Source organism: Pleurodeles waltl, chromosome 10 (genome assembly GCF_031143425.1).
Source record: "Pleurodeles waltl isolate 20211129_DDA chromosome 10, aPleWal1.hap1.20221129, whole genome shotgun sequence".
NCBI lineage: Eukaryota > Metazoa > Chordata > Amphibia > Caudata > Salamandridae > Pleurodeles > Pleurodeles waltl.
The window spans coordinates 239,101,441-239,121,892 of NC_090449.1; the positions used below are offsets into that span (position 1 = coordinate 239,101,441).

Genomic DNA, 20,452 nt, shown 5'->3' on the forward strand with positions numbered 1-20,452 from the left:
TCTGCAAAAATCTCATAAACTAAAACATTTTACTAAGAGAAACTAAGCAAAGTAACATTATATTGGTTGATTCAAAATTCAGCTTCTGCTAGAAATAACAAAAACCACACATTTATGAAACAAGATGACAACCAGAAGTTACACATTTTAAAATGCAGGCCCATATTAGCCATGATCAATCTAAATGTGAACAATACACAACATTTGGGAGTTTACATGTTAATGTTGATAAAATGCAAACCATTTGATGTAGAAAAAAAAAAATTCAACAGTGCTAAAGGAAGTAAATGCACATCAAATGAGAAAATGAGAAAGACTCCACAAAGAAGCTAAAAGCAGTGGTTAGGACTACCACGCTAAGGATGGAAATAAATAAATGTGTTTATTATTTCCACAAGTTAAGTGCAGATCTCTCTTATTTGTAAAGGAACATGAAGTTAGAAGCAGGCTAGCTTGATCCTGCTGGCCGAGCAACAGTCCCATTTGGAAGGAGTATCTATGGTTAACAAGCCATGAGCTATGGTGCTGTGATGTATAGTATGTATACAGTTGTACAGATTGTCATGTGTTATTTAGTAGCACTGTTGAATGTGGAGAGGAGCCATGCCTTATGAGAGGCAAAGCCTTGAGTGAGTCATGATGCCCCTCCTCTCCCTCAACGATGGTAATGAACAGCATGTTACACTCTGCAGCATTTCTTCAGCAACATTTTTCTATGTCTTCATAAGTATAGTTTGCATTTTGTACTTAACAAATCTAATAATTAAAAGAAAGTGTTCAAAATAGATGTCAAAATCCTAGCAGGGTGAGTAGGCTGCTTCTCCCTGTCTTTGAACTTGGTAATTTCCAAATTGACAGATGCTGTATTCAAAGTAGTGCATGCATTTAAACATTATAACCATGTGCGGAATCAATTGTTCAATCTCAACTTGAATTGTGCTCTTTGACTACAGGGAGATCTGGATGAGATTGTGCCCAAAAGATCATGTATGTTGAATCTTTTACACCCTCAGGGACCCCACTAATCAAGATCTGTAATCTTCACAGATTGTTCTCCAGTTCTTCATTTTTTATGACTACTACTCTTCCTCACGCTCACTCCTAATGCACGTTGAGCTTGACACTCACTCTCCAGATTTTGTTCCTTTCCTTCAATGTCTAAAAGATGGTTTGCCATGTACTTCATTCTTTGAGCTATTTCTTTCAGCTTTTTTTTAAACTAAAAGAAACATCTACACAAATACATACAGCAAAGGAACCTAAACTCAAGAATGGCTCCCATTATCATATGCACTACATACAAGTGAAAAAAAAACATGTGTGGAACATCTTTCTCTGTTCAAGCAGGAAAACTATGGAATTCCCTATCCACAAACATAAGGTTCACAGATACCTATCTCATGAAGACTGTTCTAACAATTCAAGACTATACCACAACAGTATACTCAGACATGGCAAATTATATGTCTCACAGTAAAGGAAAAGAGCTGTTATTATACCAGTACATGTCATTGTACTATACCTCCTATTATAAGTACACACATTTACATAAGGGGAAAACTATATATTGCACCCCAAGATATATGTGTATTACAGACCATGTCAAATGTACTGATTCTAAGTACATGCATAGAAGTTTATGCCTGCTTTAATAACTACAATAAGTAGCATGTGTATATTTATGTATAGATAAGTTAATTACACATACGTTAAACCATAAAAAATGTACCACAAGAGAAATGTGCAGAGCAGCCATGTAAATATTGCTACTTCAATATACATACAGGTATTTACATCTAGGAGTTTAATCAAGCTTAACATTACCAAGCATTGTGTGTAGGTGTGTATGCGTGTGTGTGTGTGTGTGTTATTTCCATCTTGCTCCCCCTCTGTCCCTTCCCAAACCCTTTTGACTACTATGAAATCCCAAACATCCTTCTCAAACTTTCACCCCTCCTTTAGCCATCCCCCCAACTAACAAGCACACACGACCATTGCTTACAAAAAACCTACTACTCCCCCTTTACAAATCCATTCCTATGATTCTATCCCCGACCCAAACTCCCACCTTTTTAAAATAATCCTTATTATTCTACCCGTACTCCAAACTAAACAAGCATAAAATCTAGCACAACTAATGCACAAGAAAATTCAAAAAGAATGTTTTACTTACCCACTAGCTACTAATCTTAGGTTCCGGAGTAACGTGCTTTTCGCCAAAAAAGCACTTCAATGCCTCATGAGGGGTCGCAGGTGCTATATAAATACAGTTACAATTACAATGAATGTTTGAATGTGTGTTTATCAATACAGTTGAGCTAAACATGTTATTGAACCACATTTATTTTTACTTCCATGGTGTATATTATATTTTATATATAACTATAAACTTTCTAAAAAAAAGTCTTATGCACCTCATCTTCTGTAAGGAAATATTTGGGGTGCTCCATCAAACAGGCTCAGAGAAAAAAGGAGAGGGGGTCCCAAAACGTGTTCACAATGTAATTTAATGTAATGTAAAGTTGAACAGCAATACTGGGAAATATATCTGGAATTACACCAAATTTGGGAGAACGCTAGATTCTGATCCAGATAGTATGCTTTTTGTTATTTGGTGTAAATCCTTTGAGTGTTTTTTAAGAAATTATGGTTCATAATTGATTTATATTTCATGCCAAGAAGGATCCACTGACCAGACAGATCCAAATATAAGATCTGATGAGCTGCTATAACATCAACAAAGGTGTTGCAGCAGCCGTTTTAAGAACCAGGGGCTCAGTCTTCTGTCCTGAAATAAACAAAAAAACATATAGAGACACAGGGTAGGGATATCCTAACCTTACCTTCTTTAGCAGTATCATGGATTGGCGGGCGATCTGCAGTAAAACTGAAAAGAAATGGATGGGCTCCTACCCTTATCAAATAATCAAATAAAAGCTCCCCTGGGGCGGGCCAGGAGGATCAGTGTATAATAAATTGTATGGGAAAGGGGGTCATGCAGCCTTCTTTCCAGCCATTTGAAGGCCCCAGGGACCCCATCCCCTGGGGCAGATGTCATTTTTATACGGATAAGGATGGGGTGTGCACCACCCATTTCAAAGCCATTAAAAGGCTTAGGGTATCTCATGCAATTTGTATAGGAAGGTGGTGCATGGCCTCCCTCCCTGAACCTTTTCAAGGCCTCTGGGACTGTCTTCCCCCAAGAAAAATTATTTTTAATGGGGAATGGGTGCAGGGGGCCTCCCTCCTTGAACCATACAACAGTCCTGGGGATCGAGCCCCCAGAGGTCTAAAGAGAGTTGGTGTCCGAGGAACCCCACAGCCCCAACAATTTAATTTTGCTGGGTGCCCCGGGTGGGACTGAGGCACCTTTAAATGAAAAACAGAAGGGCCTGCTCACATCTGAGCGGGGACTCTAAGAGTCTGTGGGGTTCTTGGGCCTCCAAGGGCAACAAAAAATAATATAAACATTTTTCTAAATGGCACAGACTTGAATATGAAATTAGTGAAACATACACTTATTTCATGTTCACTGCGCCTGACAAGAAATGCCCCATAATGCCCTGCAAGTGCTATTTGCGAAAATATATATGTGCATTTTTGTGGTGCCCCTAGAGGAGGCAGGGGCAACACAAATCATTTTTTTATATTGTGGGGGCTGAAGCGAGCCAACAGCCTCCTAGAAAAATGTAAAATGAAGAAGTTGCTTGGTCTACTGGGTCACTGAATACAGGACCACTGGAAAAGCTTAACATTTTTTTAAAGCACTGAGAGTTGAGCCATATACTCTTGCACTGGAGTGTAGGAACCCTTTGCTGTTGGTCCTATGGCTACCTTTACTGGTGTTAACAGTTTAAAAAAAGACTCAATACATGTTTATGGCTCTTTTGAATACAAATGTTTTATTTTTAAGTCAGCAATTATTATTGATCATTGTTATGTAGGTACATGTAAAGACATTGGATTATAGTTATTGATAAATTATTGTGGTGATTTCTTGACAAAGCATGTAAGTCTGCTTCATATAGGGTGATTTGCTGACCGTTTGCTAAAGCAAATAGGCCTGCCTTTTATATGTTGGTTTTCTGACCTTTTGAGAAAGCCAGTGGATCTGTGGTACTTAAAATTACAGCCTTTATATTTTTACTTTATGTCAAAAAAAACTCAGACATTCACTGAAAAAAAACAAATAAATGCCTAAGTAGCGTTCTAGTTAAGTACGGTAATACTGCCTTACTTTACAATACAAAAATCTTAGAAATTACCTGAAAAAAATAAAGGTTAGAGGGTTTTTATAGTCAGGTGAAAACATCAGTTAAAACTAAACATTTTAAAGAAACACAACTCCTGAAATCCACAAGTTATAGTTATGCAAAGTAACTAAGACTGTCCTAAAGTAACTATAACTTGCACTTCGGTCATGTGCTGCTTGTAACCTTAAATAATACATCACTCACGACATGTTCTGTGATTCCATTAATAGCATTCCTAATGAGATCTGAAATTACATCATTGATAACACTGTGCATGGTGTGGGTGTGAGTTATAGTTACTTTAGGGCATGAGTTATAGTTACAAGACATACAGCTGGTGAATTTCAGTGGCTTTGTTTGTTTAAAAAAAGCAGCTTGGGAGCTTCAAAGGTAACCGAATCTTTCCAGCCTCCTTGCCCCCCCAGGTATTCTCATTTATAAAGTGAAGCCCTCTAGCTATTAACTTCAATGTGTTCAATATTCCTGGTTGGTGTTTTTATCAACTACCTTGTTTCTCGGTCTCTTAACAGGTACTGGTTGGATTTGACTCCTTCAGACATCATCTGGACTTTCTCAGACACAGGCTGGGCAAAGTGCGCTTGGACGAATGTATTTGCACCTTGGATTCAAGGATCATGTGTCTTTATACATAGAATGCACCGTTTTGATGCCCCAACAGTCCTAAATGTAAGGCAAATTATAGAAAAGTGCTAATTCTAAAAGTCAGGCCTCTGTAAAATGTTGTTGGTGGTAAAACAGACATGGCAGAATTTATGTTAAAATAGTACAAATTGCTTCTTGCACATGCTGTAAAACAGCAAATGGCAATTGCACATAAAGTATGAATTACAGCACCATAAGGAGAAGAAAATGACCAGCCAATTGAAATTCACATATACAGCTACATTTTAGGAGTGTGATTTGATATCTGGAGATGAAGCAAATTGTTGTAAAAAGGGGTTGAGCGTGCAAACACCTGATTTACATTTTGGAATTACAATATTTTCTTGGTGTTACAATTTGGAGTACAAAACCATTTCTAAATGCCTAGTAGGTACATTCCAACCCTAATCCAATTACTTTAAAAATGTTTAGAAGGTTATGTCGTTATTTTGTCTATGTATAAGGCAAGGGAAATAGTTGTAGAACGTAAGAAAGGAAGAAAATATACAACTTAATACTTTACTTGTAGAAATATAGAAGTACAATAATGATTCTATATCGTTGGCCCAAGTCTAAACAATGTCCAACCCCTAGAAAATAAAGTTAGCATATGTATAGGAGGACGCAATATAGCCAAATTAAATTACCACCCACAGCAGATCATTACATATTCAGCACCATTGGCACAACTGTTTCAGTACAAAATGTAGAACGATGAGCAGTGATATGGTCAAAGCAGGAAAGGCTGGATCTGCCAGACACCGCTGCTTCTCTTCAACCAGACATCAGTTTTGTTCCAACTTGGTTGTCTCAGAATCTGACATCACAGATCTATAGATAATCATGTAAACATACAGTAGTGGTAATTTTGACTCGTTTTCAAGCAGATATTTAGATACCATTCATGCAGAAGTTTTTTTATATTGTCTTTATTACCATTTTACAGGAAAGGCAAAGAGAATAAGAAACTTAAATAATTCAACATTGCAGCATTGTCCAGCAATACACATGGCAGTACACATAGGCCCTCATTACAACCCTGGCGGTCAAAGACCGCCAGGGCTGTTTCGACAGAAGCACCGCCAACAGGCTATGGGTGCTTCCAATGGGATTACGACTACAGCGGAAGCGCCACGGTCGCACCGCAGGGACCGGCGGTTTCCCCCACATTGGTCCCGGCAGTTGTAATCCCCCAGGGCAGCGCTGCCCAGGGGATTACGAGTCCCCCTCCCGTTAGCCTTTTTATGGCGGTATGAACAGGCTGACGGTATGGCGGTATGAAAAGGCTGGGGAGTCGCGGGCCCCCTGCCACGGCCCCATGGAGCTTTTCACTGTCTGCATAGCAGACAGTGAAAAGCGCGACGGGTGCAACTGCACCCGTCGCACCGCCGGCTCCATTTGGAGCCGGCTCCCGTGTTGCGGCCGAGATCCCCGCTGGGCCGGTTGCCGGAAACTAGGTTTCCGCACACCGGCCCATTGGGGATCTCCAAATGACCACCGCGGGAGTGCGGCTGCATTGGCGGCCGTGTGGTGGATTCAACTTGGCGGCCGCCGCTTGCCGCCTGCCAAAGTTGAAATGAGGGCCATAGTGTCCATGAGTATCCCAGCCTGGGGAGCACCAGGAGCTATCAGTCCCTGAGTTACAATTCTACTGAATACAACTTACAGGGACCCAGTTGTAGACTCACATCTGACTAACATGTTGCTCCAAATTCTACCTTAGGGGTCGGGTGCAGCTGCCCACCGATCTCACACAGCAACTAGAGGTTTGCATCGCTGTAAGTGTTCGCCGCATGCACAGTATGGGATACTTGTTGGCGAAAAGCATCCTCTCATTCCACACTCTCCAATCATTCCACCATCTTTCCCCATATCCCCACGCTCCGCATTCTGATCTGTCCGGACTATTTTCAATCTACACTTCTTGGCTGCAGCTTCTTCCTATATATACGCCTAACTTTTGAGAAGGGGCGAGGTCCTGGACTGATCCAATGAATCACAATATGTTGCCTGGCCAACACCAGCCCCAGTTAAGCAAATCTGTGCCCCATCTTCCTGCTCATTTTGGGGAGCGGCAGTAGGCTAAGTAGGCAATGGCGAGCCGTCAGCTGCAGCCGGGCTCTGGTGACTCCCCGTAGTGCCCACATCACTTCAGCCTAGTAGGCCTCAAGTCTGGGGCACCTCCATGTTATGTGAAACAAATTACTAGGGGTCGCATTGCATCTGAGGCACCCTTCTGGACATTTTGGGAATATTCTGTGCAAATGGTGCGGTGTAAGATAAGCCCGATGCAAATGATAAAACTGTGTGGGTATAAAACACACATTGCTAGCGGCATCTTTCGCGTGGGCATAAGCATGCTTCCACTCTCTATCTGTGAGTGGTTCTTCCAGATCCGTGGTCCAGCTGTTACAAACAGATGCTATATCAAAGTGTCTGTCTTCTTTCAGAACTGTGTACTTCCATGAGATGAGTCCCCCCTACTAGATCCCGGGTCCAATATGAAGCTCAGAATGCACTACACTTATGCCCAAATACTGGAACTTCTCTGTTTTCCAGTTTAATCCCATCTCAGGGAGGTCAGTCCTCTGTAGGGTTTCCAGGGCTGCCAGGGGAAAGAAGACTTAGGCCATCCCATGCTATTCCCAGTAGCAATGGCAGTGAGCCAGCTGGCCGACTCAGTAAATGAGGGTATCGTCTGCATGCATTGATATGATTAGGGTGGTGTCCCTGACCTGCACACCCTAATCTCTGAGATTCTGCCTCAGGCATAATACCAGTGGCTCCATGGGCTGCACAAAAAAAGGAGTGGAGACAGGGGGCAGCCTTGTCTTGTCCCTCTCTCTATAGAAAGAGCATCCAACATTACGCTGTCAGTCCGTACCCTTGCAATTGGCACTGTGTACAGTAATTGAAACCAGGATAAGAAACCCAGCCCCAATCCCATACATTTCAACACTTCCCACAGATACTCCCATCCCAGGGTGACAGAAACCTTTTCAGTATCTAGTGCCATCAATGCTGCTTCAATGTCCATCCCTTGGACGGAGTAAAGAACATGAGACAGGCATTGGAGATTCATATGGGTACCCGTCCAGGCATAAAACCACATTTGTCATCACCCACCAGATGCATTGCCACAAGCCACAATTTCATCCCAAGCACTTTTGCAAGTATCTTTTTATCCACATTCAGCATGGAAAGTGGCCTGTACAACCCTGGGTCTCTTGGGTCTTTGTCCGACTTAGGGAGCATTATGATTAGGGCCTCACGTATAGGCAACGGTAGTGTGCCTCGGCTTTTGGCCTCCAAGAAAGTCTCCAGGAGTTTGGGAATTAGGATATCAGCGTACGCTTGATAGCAATCCACCAGGAGACCATCGAGATCCAGGCACATACCATGAGCTATGTCACGTGGGGCCATTTGTATTTCTTCCTTCCAGAGTTCCCCCTCTAATTCCTCCCTCTGGACCTCTGTAAGCCAAGGCAAAACTACTCACTCTAGGAAGGCCAATACCCCATTCACTCCATCCCCAGAAGGACCTCCGGTACACTGCAGCCAAGTGGTTGTGTAAAAACTTGGTTATTCCAAGCTGGTCCCCTACGGAAGTACCATCTGCACAGACCAGGGACAGAATCAAAGGGCAGGGTCTCTCTCCTTTTTTTTTAAGAAGCCAAGCCAATAAACATTTGACTGGTCCCCCTCTCTATGAAGCCGCTGTCTATACTCCCGCCTCATGTAGCAGTACAGCCTATTCCAAAATGCTGCCACTCTATGTTGCACTGGAATGAGTACCCCATTTGTCATCTGATGTCCTCCCCACCTGTCATTGTATTGTGGTCAATACCTCCTCACCCTCCACCAGTTTCTGTTCCAGTCTCTGTCTAGTGTCATAGACCTTAGAGAGGCTCTCCCTCCTTGCCAGCACCTTCAGGGCCCTCACTCAGTCCACCTCACTGATAATGAGTACCCCTGTAGCACTATCCTGATGTCCTCTTTGTAAAGGGGGTCCCTCAGTGCCTCCGTCAAAGGTGCCACATAGGAATATGAGTGCACTGTCCCCCCAATCTGTACTGCAACAGTAAGGATGCATGGTCCGACAGAAATCTAATTAAATAGTGTTCCCCTTGTAGATTGAGCGCGCCATTGTCTGACACTAGAAACCTATTCAATCTGTGGAAAGGGGTAAAATAGGAGTGCTCCCCAACATTCGGTTGGAGCACCCTCCATTTGTCTTTGCAGTTCCATCGGCCCATCGTTTGCTGCAGCTTAGCAGTCATGTTAGGCTTAGTCCTTAGTCTTGGGGGGTGTCTATTGAGGACGCAGTCAAGCCCACAAATGAAGTCGTCAGCCCAAATGATGGGCATCCCACATATGGTAGCATCTCCCCATCCAGCGCATCGAAGATCTAATCATCAGCCACATTTGATGCATATACATTAAGGAAACACATTTTGATTCATCCCTGGTCATCATTTATCCGTTTGTCAATATTGGTTGTTCCTTTCTCTTTTAACCTGCCTGGCCCCTCCCTTGTAGAAGTCTTCCTCAGCTTAGCCACCTCTTTCTCTACCTCCCTCACGGTCCCGTGCCCCTTCCAATATGAAGGCTGGGTAGCCCTCTCTGCAGTTTTCCACATGAATTAGGTGTTTGTCCATCAGAGGGAATGTCTCCAACAGTACCTGAGGACCTCTGAGAGCCGCTCTAGAGGCCCAACCCTGTTCTAGGCTTAAGAAGGATATCCATTAGTTCACTTAACTTGGGGATGTCCACGCCCTGCCATGTGCTAATCCTGCAGTCACTTTGCTGTCCACTGTAACTGGGTTGCCAGATAGTACAGCTCCTAGTCTGTAACACTTGGTCCACAGGAGTGTATTCGGGGCTACTGTTTGTCGCTCACAGTAATAGTCTTATAGTTACTTCTAGTGTTTGAGTCCCTAGGAAATTAGGTGGTTCCTCTCATAGAACAGAAGTTCAAATTAATTACGCTTGTGCAAATTTTGTAGCTGTTGAAGGATAGGGATAAGTTGATGTTTTTAGATCAGCAGTATGAATAATTTAGCAAGCATATATGCTTATGGGTTCACTCCTGTGATTTCTGTTCATAGAAGTTTGCATTTTTTGGATCATATTAGCTTTAGCCCTTAGACATTCAGGATGCCTGCTTCACATATCTATACCCAAGTATCACTGAAAGGTGTCTCTACACTGGAGCCTAAGGTCCAGTGACCCTAGCACAGCTAAAGCTTATTTGACTGAGTGATTTTCTCAAGCACACATTGCAAGGCACTTGATCGATGTTGGGATTCACAGAACCTCATATCAGGGGAGCACTTTGGCAAGAGTGTGATTGTTTGAGAGATAGATATATCCCTCATTGAACAGCATTCACTCAGAACATTGGTGCAGTATAGCTAGAAGGAAGCAACTCTTCAGATAAAAATTATTGAATTCTGATCTATCCATTTTCTCTTCAAGGCTTTCTTTCCTTTGGTCCAAAGCCACTGTACATATTGATGGCTATGGATTGCAGACAGAGGAGGAGGAGGAAGTGGGCTTCAAGAATTCTTTCAAAGATTTTGTGAACCCTCAACAAAGAGGTGAGGTGGGTGCAGCCCATCTAGCAGTTGCAGTGAATGTAAAAGGTGGCATTCATGAGTGGCATTCGTGAGCCAAGCGGGAGCTCAACCTAGAGGGTCTAACGGAGCCTCTTTCACACCATTGTAAATCAAACGTTTTCATTGTTCTTCTCCCGGGAGTTCCCTCAAGGGTAATCTCTGTGAGACACATTAAGTCACCATTGGCCTTATCCAGTATTTTGTGCCGTTCCATCATAATTGAAGAGAGATAAGGACCATTTGTTGGGGTTCTAGCAAGGAACTAGCTGGTTGATTGGTCAGAGGACTAGCTGGGTGAGACTGGGACAAGACTGGATACTAGGTTTTATGTGGTCTCTGGAGGTAATACAAACAAGATGGCACCAGAAGGCTGGAAGGGAAGCAAGACAGAAGCAAAGGACTGGAGGGGTTTGGAAGTCTACAGGGAAAAGACAAGTACACTCTACAGGAATATAAAGCAGGGACACGGTAGACAAACTATCATAAATGAGAGTTTGTCTGCTCCTCAGAAATGATCACTCTGTGAGGTGAATAGATGTTATACAAAAGCAAGGAACAGATTCTCACAGGGATCAGGGAGACATCGAGAAGCTCCTATGGAGAAGGTGCGCTGGGTGGTTCTCTGTTCCAAAGACACAAGCATTGGAATCTAACTGGGACCCTTGAAAGCAATGACAATCCAAATAACAACACAAGACAGAACAAAAGGAAACAGAATAAGTACCACCCAAACAGAAAGTGGTCTCAGGCAAAAGCAGGACTATAAGCAGGGTCAGGAACAGGTCTGAAATTCTGAAAACAAGGCTAGGAAAGCTCTGCACTCAAACAAGGCAAGATGGAAATATGCAGACAAACAGGAACACGGAATACAAAGCAGGGAGTCTGCATCTAACAAGGCACATAAAGAAGAGTGCAGGCAGAAGACTATGACCTATGGATAACACTGGAACAGAGATACAGGAAAACAAGAAACAGAAACAGGAAACTATAAACTATGTCTAATACAGGAAATGAGATGCAGGAAACCAGGGAACAGAAACAGGAGACTGTGAAGTATGGCAAACACAGGAAAAAGAGATGCAGGAAAACTAGAGACAGAATTAAATGCTGCAAATAGCCAAAATAGGACAAAGGGTTTTGAGAAAAGTAGAAACAGAATCAACGGGCAAGCCTGAAATAACAGGAGCAGGAACACAGAGCTCAAGGAGATGCAACACAAGTCACTTGCAAGCCAGCGCAATCTGCGCTTGCAGGGCTGAAATAGGTGGAGGCTTAGGGGAGGAGAACCGGTGCAGTGAGAGAGGAAGGTATAAGGAATTCACCAGGTGCAGGGAATCAGGAAGGGCGACCAATGAAACCAGGAGACACAGGGCAGAGAATAGGAAAACCTTGAATGGAGCAAACATAGAGACGGATCCAGAATACAGACATAAATGATTCAAAATAACTGTAGGTTATAGGAACAAATCTAGCGAACAAGAAACCCCCACCAGGGCATAATCTAGGAAGGTCTGAAGACAGAGGAAACTACAAGGACCATGATGCATCAGGACAATAGAGTGGAAACAGGGATTGGAATACAAAGTGTATCTGTCAAGGCAAGGTGTAGAAGTGGATAACATTCTATTTAGTGATAAAGGTAGGAGTCCTGAGGGCCTTTGTGAGCACTGCAGAGTGGCAGGGTGGCAGAATCCTGACAATATCAGATATCACGCAGTTAGGTCAAACAAATTACTCCACATTGGGCCAGGAACATGGCTCACCAGACTTCGAGATCTGAAACTATACCCTCCATGTAAGCTCCAGATCCAGAAGATCTAACTTGTATGATGGTTGAAAAGAAAACCTTAGAGGCTTACCTTCTCTTTGCCAAAGTGGATGAAGTGGTTCAGGCGGTTAGATGCCCTTCCACAAACTTTGGATCTTCTGGAAGACAGAGAATGGTGCTTTCAAGGAGATGTGATTGAGCTTGCCCTTTTCGCAGCACATGGCAGTCTTAATGTGATAACTGTCAAAAGGCAATTCGGTTATATTCCTGTTTTTTTGCATACCCCAGAAAAGGAGTCGTTTTTCAAACTACCTATTGGTTCTTCTTTCTTGAAAAGGCTTACAGAATACCTTTCATTTTCATGTTTTTTGTAAGACCTAAATCAAACACTTGCTTTGAAATCGGATTCTGTGCGTTTGTTATTGCTGAAAATGGCTTTTCTGGTACCAGTACTTCTGCTGTGAGAGCTAAGGATCTTCAAACACTTTCAGTGAAGCCTTCTTGTATGGTGTGTCTCCCAAATAGGATCGTGTTGGAGGTTTGGCTTCCCTGATTCCCTATGGTGTCCTCTGAATTCAATCTTGAACAAACGTTTGCCTTACGTAGATACATATATTTTGTCCTTTTCCTAATCCTTCAAGGGCTATCTTCATCGTGACCGTTAAGGGACAATGAGCTTTTATGTAGAAAGGTCATAGGGACATAATATTGATGAACTATTCCATATGGGTTGCTTTGGTGCTCACAAGACAGATATAGACAGGAAACAGATTATCTCCAGGAGGGTTGTTCTAGGCAAGCCAATTACTGTAAGTCCTAACATGTGCTATGCAATGTTTTATGATTAACCCTGAGAAAGGATCAGCAGTCAGAACACAGTCTCTGAGAAGTAGACCGTCCGTGCTTGAGGGCGTGCCCGTTTTCAGACAAGAACATGGTCTTCACTTCAGCATTACCTTAGCACCACTACCTTCACTCCATTGCAAGAACAGAGGCCTGTTTCTGATAGGCAGTGTTACGACATTTCTCTGTCTAGCTTGTTTTTTCCATTATTCCTCCAACCTTCTTGTCTCGTTCATGGTTGGATGAAGCTTTGTAGAAATATCTGTTCGTAAGCCAAACAACTTACTTTCAATAACACTTTTTCTTATGGATGTAGTAGTGATAGTGCTTTTTCTGATCCTAAAACAGTTTTCTGTCTTTCACATCATGGCCATAGTAGTCCACAGTTAATGAGCATAGGTGGGGTTGTGATGGAACCTCTGTGCCACTTCCTGTTGTGAAGGTGCATTAAAACCTATTTTTGGTGCTGCAGCAACAATTCCTAGTTGCTTGATTAAAGAATTGCTGAAAAATGTTCATATTGATAGAGATGCTAGAGAGATTCTATGGAAGGATGTAGTATACATTAGAAACAGTCTTTCGGAAGATCGTATTTCTTTTAGTGTTTTCTTTGTACCTTCAAAGTGTGAGAAATTTGAAGTATTTGTAAACATTTAGGGGTCATTATGACCCTGGCGGTCCTACCCCGCCCCGCTGGCGGTGGTGGCCAGACTGCCGACAGCGTGGCAGTGCAGGACTGCCAAATTATGACCATTGCAGTGAACTGGCTGCATCGCAGCCAGTTCTCCATCTGGGCCGCCAGAGGGGTGGACTGCCTGGCTGAAGGATGACCACCTTCTGCCCGGCGGTCCACCTAACACCGCCCGCGGTGTAATGAGTATCCTTACAGCCAGGGATTCTGTGGCGGCAGTCCCACCACGAAATCCCTGGCGGTAAGGATACTGGCAACAGGAATACTAATTCCTGTCGCCACTACAGGACTCCTCAACCCCCCCTCCCCTGTAGGAGGCCCCTCACCCATCCCCAACCCCATCAGGAGACCCTCACCCCCAAGCAGCAACGCCACCCACCCCGATCCCCATACTGACCCCCCTCCCCGATCCCCATACTGTCCCTCCGATTCCCATACTGACCCCCTCCCCCGATCCCCGTACTGACTCCCTTCCCCCGATCCCCGTATTGACCCTCTCCATCCACGTACGCACCACACATACAGACATACACGCACACATCCACACATACATACATACATGCACACATCGATGCTCACTCATTCACGCACACATGCACAACACTCCCCCCACCCCCGCATTCACACAAGCACACAGACACTTGCACACACACACAAACACACACAGCAACCCCTACCCCTCTCCATTCACACACACACCCCCATTCACGCACACAACACTCAACACCCCTCCCTCCCCTGTCGGTCGATCACCTTACCTGGTGGTCGTCTGGTAGGGAACGGAGTCCATGGGGCCTGCTTGCACCGCCCCGTCACCACAACACCGCCACGCTGATTACAAAGTTGTAATACGGCAGGCGGTGTTGTGATGACGTGGCGGTGCCAGCAGAGCAACCTCCACTACACCGCCGACCGCCGGTATGGCTGATGGCGGCTCTCTGTCCAATTTATGGCAGAGAGCTGCCAGGAGTCATAATATGGCGGTCTTAAGACCGCCATCACTGGCGGTCTCCTGGCGGACGTGACGGGCGGTCAACTGTTTTGACCGCCAAAGTCATAATGAGGACCTAAGTCCTATTTATGGTCTGTGTGCTGAATATGTTTTAAACATTATATATTAGCCAAATAAACATTGTTATCATCATTATCAGTGCTAATGATAATAACATAATGATAAAAATAATAATAATAATAGTAAATTTAACCTACTTACACAGTGCATCATTTAGGTGTTGCAGTTGCAACCCCTATGTCTGTCGTGCATTTCTTACATCTCGAAGATTGCAAAAGAGCTGTGTCTGAGACTTGGCCTCGAAGATATGTAGATATTTTATGCACTGCGTCTCCTGAAGGAACTGAAGTAGGCATCTTATGCACAGTAAATATAATCTTCTCTCACTCGCTTGATGATTCAGGGCCCTATTGCAAACCTTTATAAGTTTAGTGTAATAATTACAGAAAATTAAGAGTTTCTATTTATGGATGTTTGCAGTTATTTCACAGCGTTATAAGTTGATTTAAGAGTTAAGTGTTCTAAATGTGCTCTCTCACATCTGCATAACAGAAAGAACAGCATTCTAGGTTTGCCTTTTTCATGTGGAAAATATTTTACTGCATCACTTAACATTTATTTCTTATCAACCAGGTTCTGTGCAATTATCCGATAACAACCTTCTGTATGGCTCCCACTGGATACCGCATGCTAGTGCAGCATAATGTGGCCGGGTAAGAACCTATTGTCAAGACAATAGCTCAGCATGATTTGGGAGTTTAAGGGGTTATTCTTTTTGTATTGTTGTCTTAAAAGAACCGTGTTTGCTGTCATGTGCTCTTCTTTGATTTGTATAACTTCTGGATATGGGATTTTCTAATGTTGCCCTTGAGTACATCAAAGTATACATAAACTATGATCATCAGTCATTTTTTATTTGTATTTCTTGATTGCATTTATATTTCAAAAATAACATATTTCAGAAACAAAGCTACGTGCGAACTACACGTGTGCAGTCAACTAAAATTCGCAACAGATAACATACGGGAAGATTCATAGACAAGGCATATCCATGCACTCACATTACAGAATTAGTATAACAATTATGTATAGATGCTCAGCAGACTATTCCCACACACACATTTTTATGTGTGTAGCATTCGGCGCACTGATCAGTATCCTGAGGGGGATGTCCAACTGATCTACACACACACACATACAGGAATGTGGCATGTCATGCAGAGTACTTTACGCTACGGACATCCACCACCCGCAGCAGGGGAATCAGAGCTGAGCGGTGCAGAGGTCTATTAACAGTAGCTCACATTGTGACGCAAGAGGGTATTTTCATAACCCTAACACATCTTCGCTTCCAAGAGCATACAATCCGCTCTCGCCCAGATAGTTAGTGACTGCACCCATGCTTTGTATGACGGTGGATCTGGGGACTGCTATTTACGGGTTATAAGGCGTTTAGCCAATAAAAACCCTAGATCCAGAAAACGAGATGTGGCCTTCAACTTTTTACCCCTAGGGAACAGTCCCAGTATGCATGTCTCCCACGTCTGTGGTAAGGGCCGGACCACAGAGTGCACCAAGCGCGCTAGGACCGCAGACCAGTAGCGGTGCAGAGTTGGGCACGACCACAGCATATGCAAGACGTCCTCTCCCAGACTCCGGCAGCGTGAGCAGGTGGCATCTGTGAGATTAAAGTATCTGTTGATCTTCTTGGGTATGAGTTAGGCCCTCTGAATAACATAGTATTGTATGAGCAGAATCGCATATTGCGGGGAACATACATGGGCGTTTCCAGCACAGTCGCCCATTCCTTGTCAGTGCAAGGTCTCCACCTGCCCCTTGCCCATTGCCCACGAAGGGCCACAAGGGTACCAGATGTGGGCAGTCGCAGAGGGTCTGCCATCCAGCGTACCAAATGCCTCCCGTCTCCAAATACATGTAAGTACTGCAGTGTGAAATGTATTTGGGGCTGCCTTGTGGGGTCAACCCATGCGTGTTGTAAGACATGCTTTAGGGAGCTATACAAGAGAAAGGTACCCGGGTGCAGACCAGTGGCCTCCATCAGCATGTCATGGCTGTGGAGTGTACCATCCGTGTAAAGGTCCCCCAGGATGTGTATCTCAGCCTCATGCCAGGGAGCCCGCTCTGCAGGCGATGTGATAGACGCGCCACGAGGTGTCCCCAATAGTGGTATCGCAGGTGCATAGGGTGTGATGTCCCTTGTGAGGTAACAGCATCTACGGTAGCAGCGGTATGCTAAGTTTAGTAACATGGGCGCTGGCGCTGGGGACTTGGTACCAGGATGAAATAAGTGAAGCAATTTATAGCGCGACTATGCAGGCAAGTCGGTAGCAGTGTCTGCCAGCTGTCGGGATGAGGACCAACGAGCCACCCATTGTAGCTGCGCAGCCAGATAGTAGTTCTCCAAGTTGGGCAGCAACAATGCTCCCTGCTTTGTTGGGCGATAAACTTTAGAGAGGGCCACTTCACAGTGGGAGGTATTCCAAATGAAATTATGCACATCCCACTCTATGGAACGAAAGAAGGAGGGTAGGACATATAGAGGCAGATTCACAAAATAATATAGTAATCAAGGTAGTATTATCATCTTGATAAGAGCTACTCTGCCCATGACCGTCAATGGCAATGTCTGCCAGAACGACATCTGACAGCACAAACACGGCACGCGTCAGGTTCCCACCAAACAGATCAGATTCCCTATGGTATATCTGTATGCCAAGGTACCTGAACGTGCTAGATTGCCATGCAAGTCTAGGGGCCACAGATGTGAAGTCAGGAGGAGACGTAATGGGTGACAGTGGAAAAACCCAGGACTTTGCCCATTTGACCTTCGCATGCGCACTCAACAACAATATTATATCACTGGGAAAATCCGCTAGGTCTCTAATGTACATTAGAAGGTCGTCTGCGTATAAAGAGACCGCATGTGTACCATCCCCCTGTGGTATCCCCCAAACATGTCCCGCCCTGCAGAGCGCCACCGCTAACGGTTCCACTGCAAGAGCAAAAAGCAGAGGGGACAAAGGGCATCCCTGCCGCGTACCCCTCATAATACAAATTGGTGACGACACGAGATGCCCTGTCTTGGTACGGGCTGATGGGAGCATGTATAATAATTTCACCAGCTGTATAAAACGAGGACCGAAGCTGTATTTTGACAGAACCTCAAAAAGGCAGGGCTATTCCAGCGTCAGCAAGTCAAACGCCTTCTCCAGATCTATCACTAGGCAGCCCGCACGTAGCCAGTGACCGGGGGCATATCGCAGTAGACGGAAAAAGCGACGTATGTTAAGGGAAGTCGTGCGGCCAGGCACGAATCCACTTTGATCCTCATGTACTAATGCAGGCACCAGAGAGGCCAGTCGCGTTGCAACGACTTTGGCCAGTATCTTATAGTCTGTGTTTAGTAGCGCCAACGGCCTGTATGAGTGTAGAATAGTGGGATCTTTATGGGGTTTGAGAAGGGAGACCACGGTGCCCTCACGTAAAGTAGGGGGTAGATGTGCCAGGGTTTCCTCATATAAAGAAGCAGTTTGGGTGTAAGTTGAGTGGAGTATGTGTTATAGAATTCAGCCGGTAGTCCGTCAGGACTGGGTGCTTTGCCATTAGCGAGGGAACGGATGGCCTCCTGTATCTCAGGCAATAAAGGAGGGCCGTCAACCTCCAAACACTATTCTGCCATGATCTGGGGCAAAGGGAACTCTGCGAGGAATGAGTCGATATCATTTAGAGAAGGATGTGAGGCAGCGCCGTACAGCGACTCATGATGAGCATGAAACACCTCTTGAATAGAATACTGCGTATACAGCGGGTCGCCCAACTACGTACGAATAGACATTACCAAGCTAGGAGAAGTCTCCTTTCGTATCAACCAGGCGAGCAGGGTCCCAGCTCTGTCTGCTCTCGCATGCACTTTAGCCGAGTGAGCTGCATAGTTAAGACATCTCAGGCGATCAAGGTGTTCTGAATGGGTTTTACGCATGGCCTGTAATTGAGGTAGTGAGCTGGGATCCCGCACCACCTACAACCCGTGCTGCAGTAGTTGCTGCTCCACAACGGATACCTCCTCGTCTAGCTGCCTGTGCATGCCAATACTGAGCCCTAGACAGTGACCCCACAATATAGCCTTAAACGCATCCCATTCCACTGAAAGAGACGTGGAAGTGTCTGCATTAAGATAAAACTAGTTAGTGATCTGCTGGCCAGTTGACTCAGGGAATGCCGAATCCTCCAACCCCGCAGGCTTCAGCCTCCACGTGGGAACAGGGGGCTGGGCGGTCGCACCCCAGTCAAGCTGAAGGTATTGGGGGTTGTGATCAAAATGAGTACGCCCCAGGTAGTCAGTCTGCACAACCACTGCAATCAGGCTAGCTGTGCACAGTAGCCTGTCGAGTCAGACATGCAGATCATGAGGGGCAGAATAAAAGGAATATACTCTTGTGGCAGCGTTATAATGGTGCCAAATATCTGTCAACTGCCAATGGCGTAACCAGGCTGCTAAAAAGTGGGCATTAGAAATAGCAGGGGTGCACTCCAAGGGCGAAAAGGACCTGTCCAGATGGGTATCCAACACACAATTAAAATCCCCTCCGATCAGGTACGTCCTTATCTTACTCAGTGACCAGATACTTTATCAAGTCTATTAGACACGCTATGTGAATAGGTGTAGCTGTGTGTTTTAATACTCTCTTGCCCGTTTGCTGCTACTTTGTACTTTACATTTGTATGCTCACTGCCCTGCCCGTGTTTAGAGGCATACGGCAGCTAGCTTTTATTGTTTTAAAAGCGACCATTTTTACTTCATTTTATCGGCACAGACGGCCGCCATATTGGTAGGTGGTCTAGTCATCAGGAGCTTTCCCTTTTATGCCCAATATAAGCAGCACTGCGTGCCGTGGCCGCGCAGCTGGCGAGCCAAAGGCAAGAGACCAGCCCTACGACCTGCATTAGGGCTAAAAAGTTAGTTTAGTCATGTCAGCAATTGCTGGCATGTAAGACATCCTTTATACCACAAGATCATTCTGTTCTTTTTCCTGATTTGGAGAACTGGACATGTAAGAGATCTTTACCAGCACATAGCTTGCACATCTACTCACTGTTAGAGGATTTGTCTCCAGACATTTTGTTTCTTACAGAAACAAGGCTAAACGAAGATTCCTCCCCTGATGTGTTAAAGGCCCTTCCTTTTGATTTTGCTATGTATTGCTTAGATAGACCCCAAGGTAGGGGTGGAGGGGTTGCCATTATCTATAAGAAATGTATTAAATGTTCTGTTACTCCATTGTGTATCCCTGATTGCGAAAGTCTGTCTTTCACTCTGACCCCCAACTCCACATTCACCCTTTCTGGGTTACTTATTAATCGTCTTCCTGGCCCATATGGACATTTTTTGAAGGCCTTGCCAGACTTTGTAGCAGACATCTCCTGTAATACCCCAAATTTCACCATCCTTGGTGATTTCAATATCCATGTAGAGGATGAACAATGCTTCTCTACCAAATCTTTACTTTCTAATCTAGCTGCATTAGATCTGGTTCAGGTCATCCAAGGATCGACTCACATTAAAGAGCATGCTATTGACTTAGT

General features: G+C 44.5%; 1 protein-coding gene across 2 annotated transcripts in view; it reads left to right on the forward strand.

Annotated features, from left to right (window-relative positions):
- The window catches only part of ACSM3 (acyl-CoA synthetase medium chain family member 3), a 448,596-nt gene that overhangs the window by 270,719 nt on the left and 157,425 nt on the right, over positions 1 to 20,452 (forward strand). For both annotated transcript variants that reach the window (XM_069210271.1, XM_069210272.1), the window contains exons 6-7: positions 4,784 to 4,940; positions 15,482 to 15,561. In XM_069210271.1, coding sequence (XP_069066372.1) covers positions 4,784 to 4,940; positions 15,482 to 15,561 — 237 coding nt within the window. The remainder of the gene's footprint in view (positions 1 to 4,783; positions 4,941 to 15,481; positions 15,562 to 20,452) is intronic.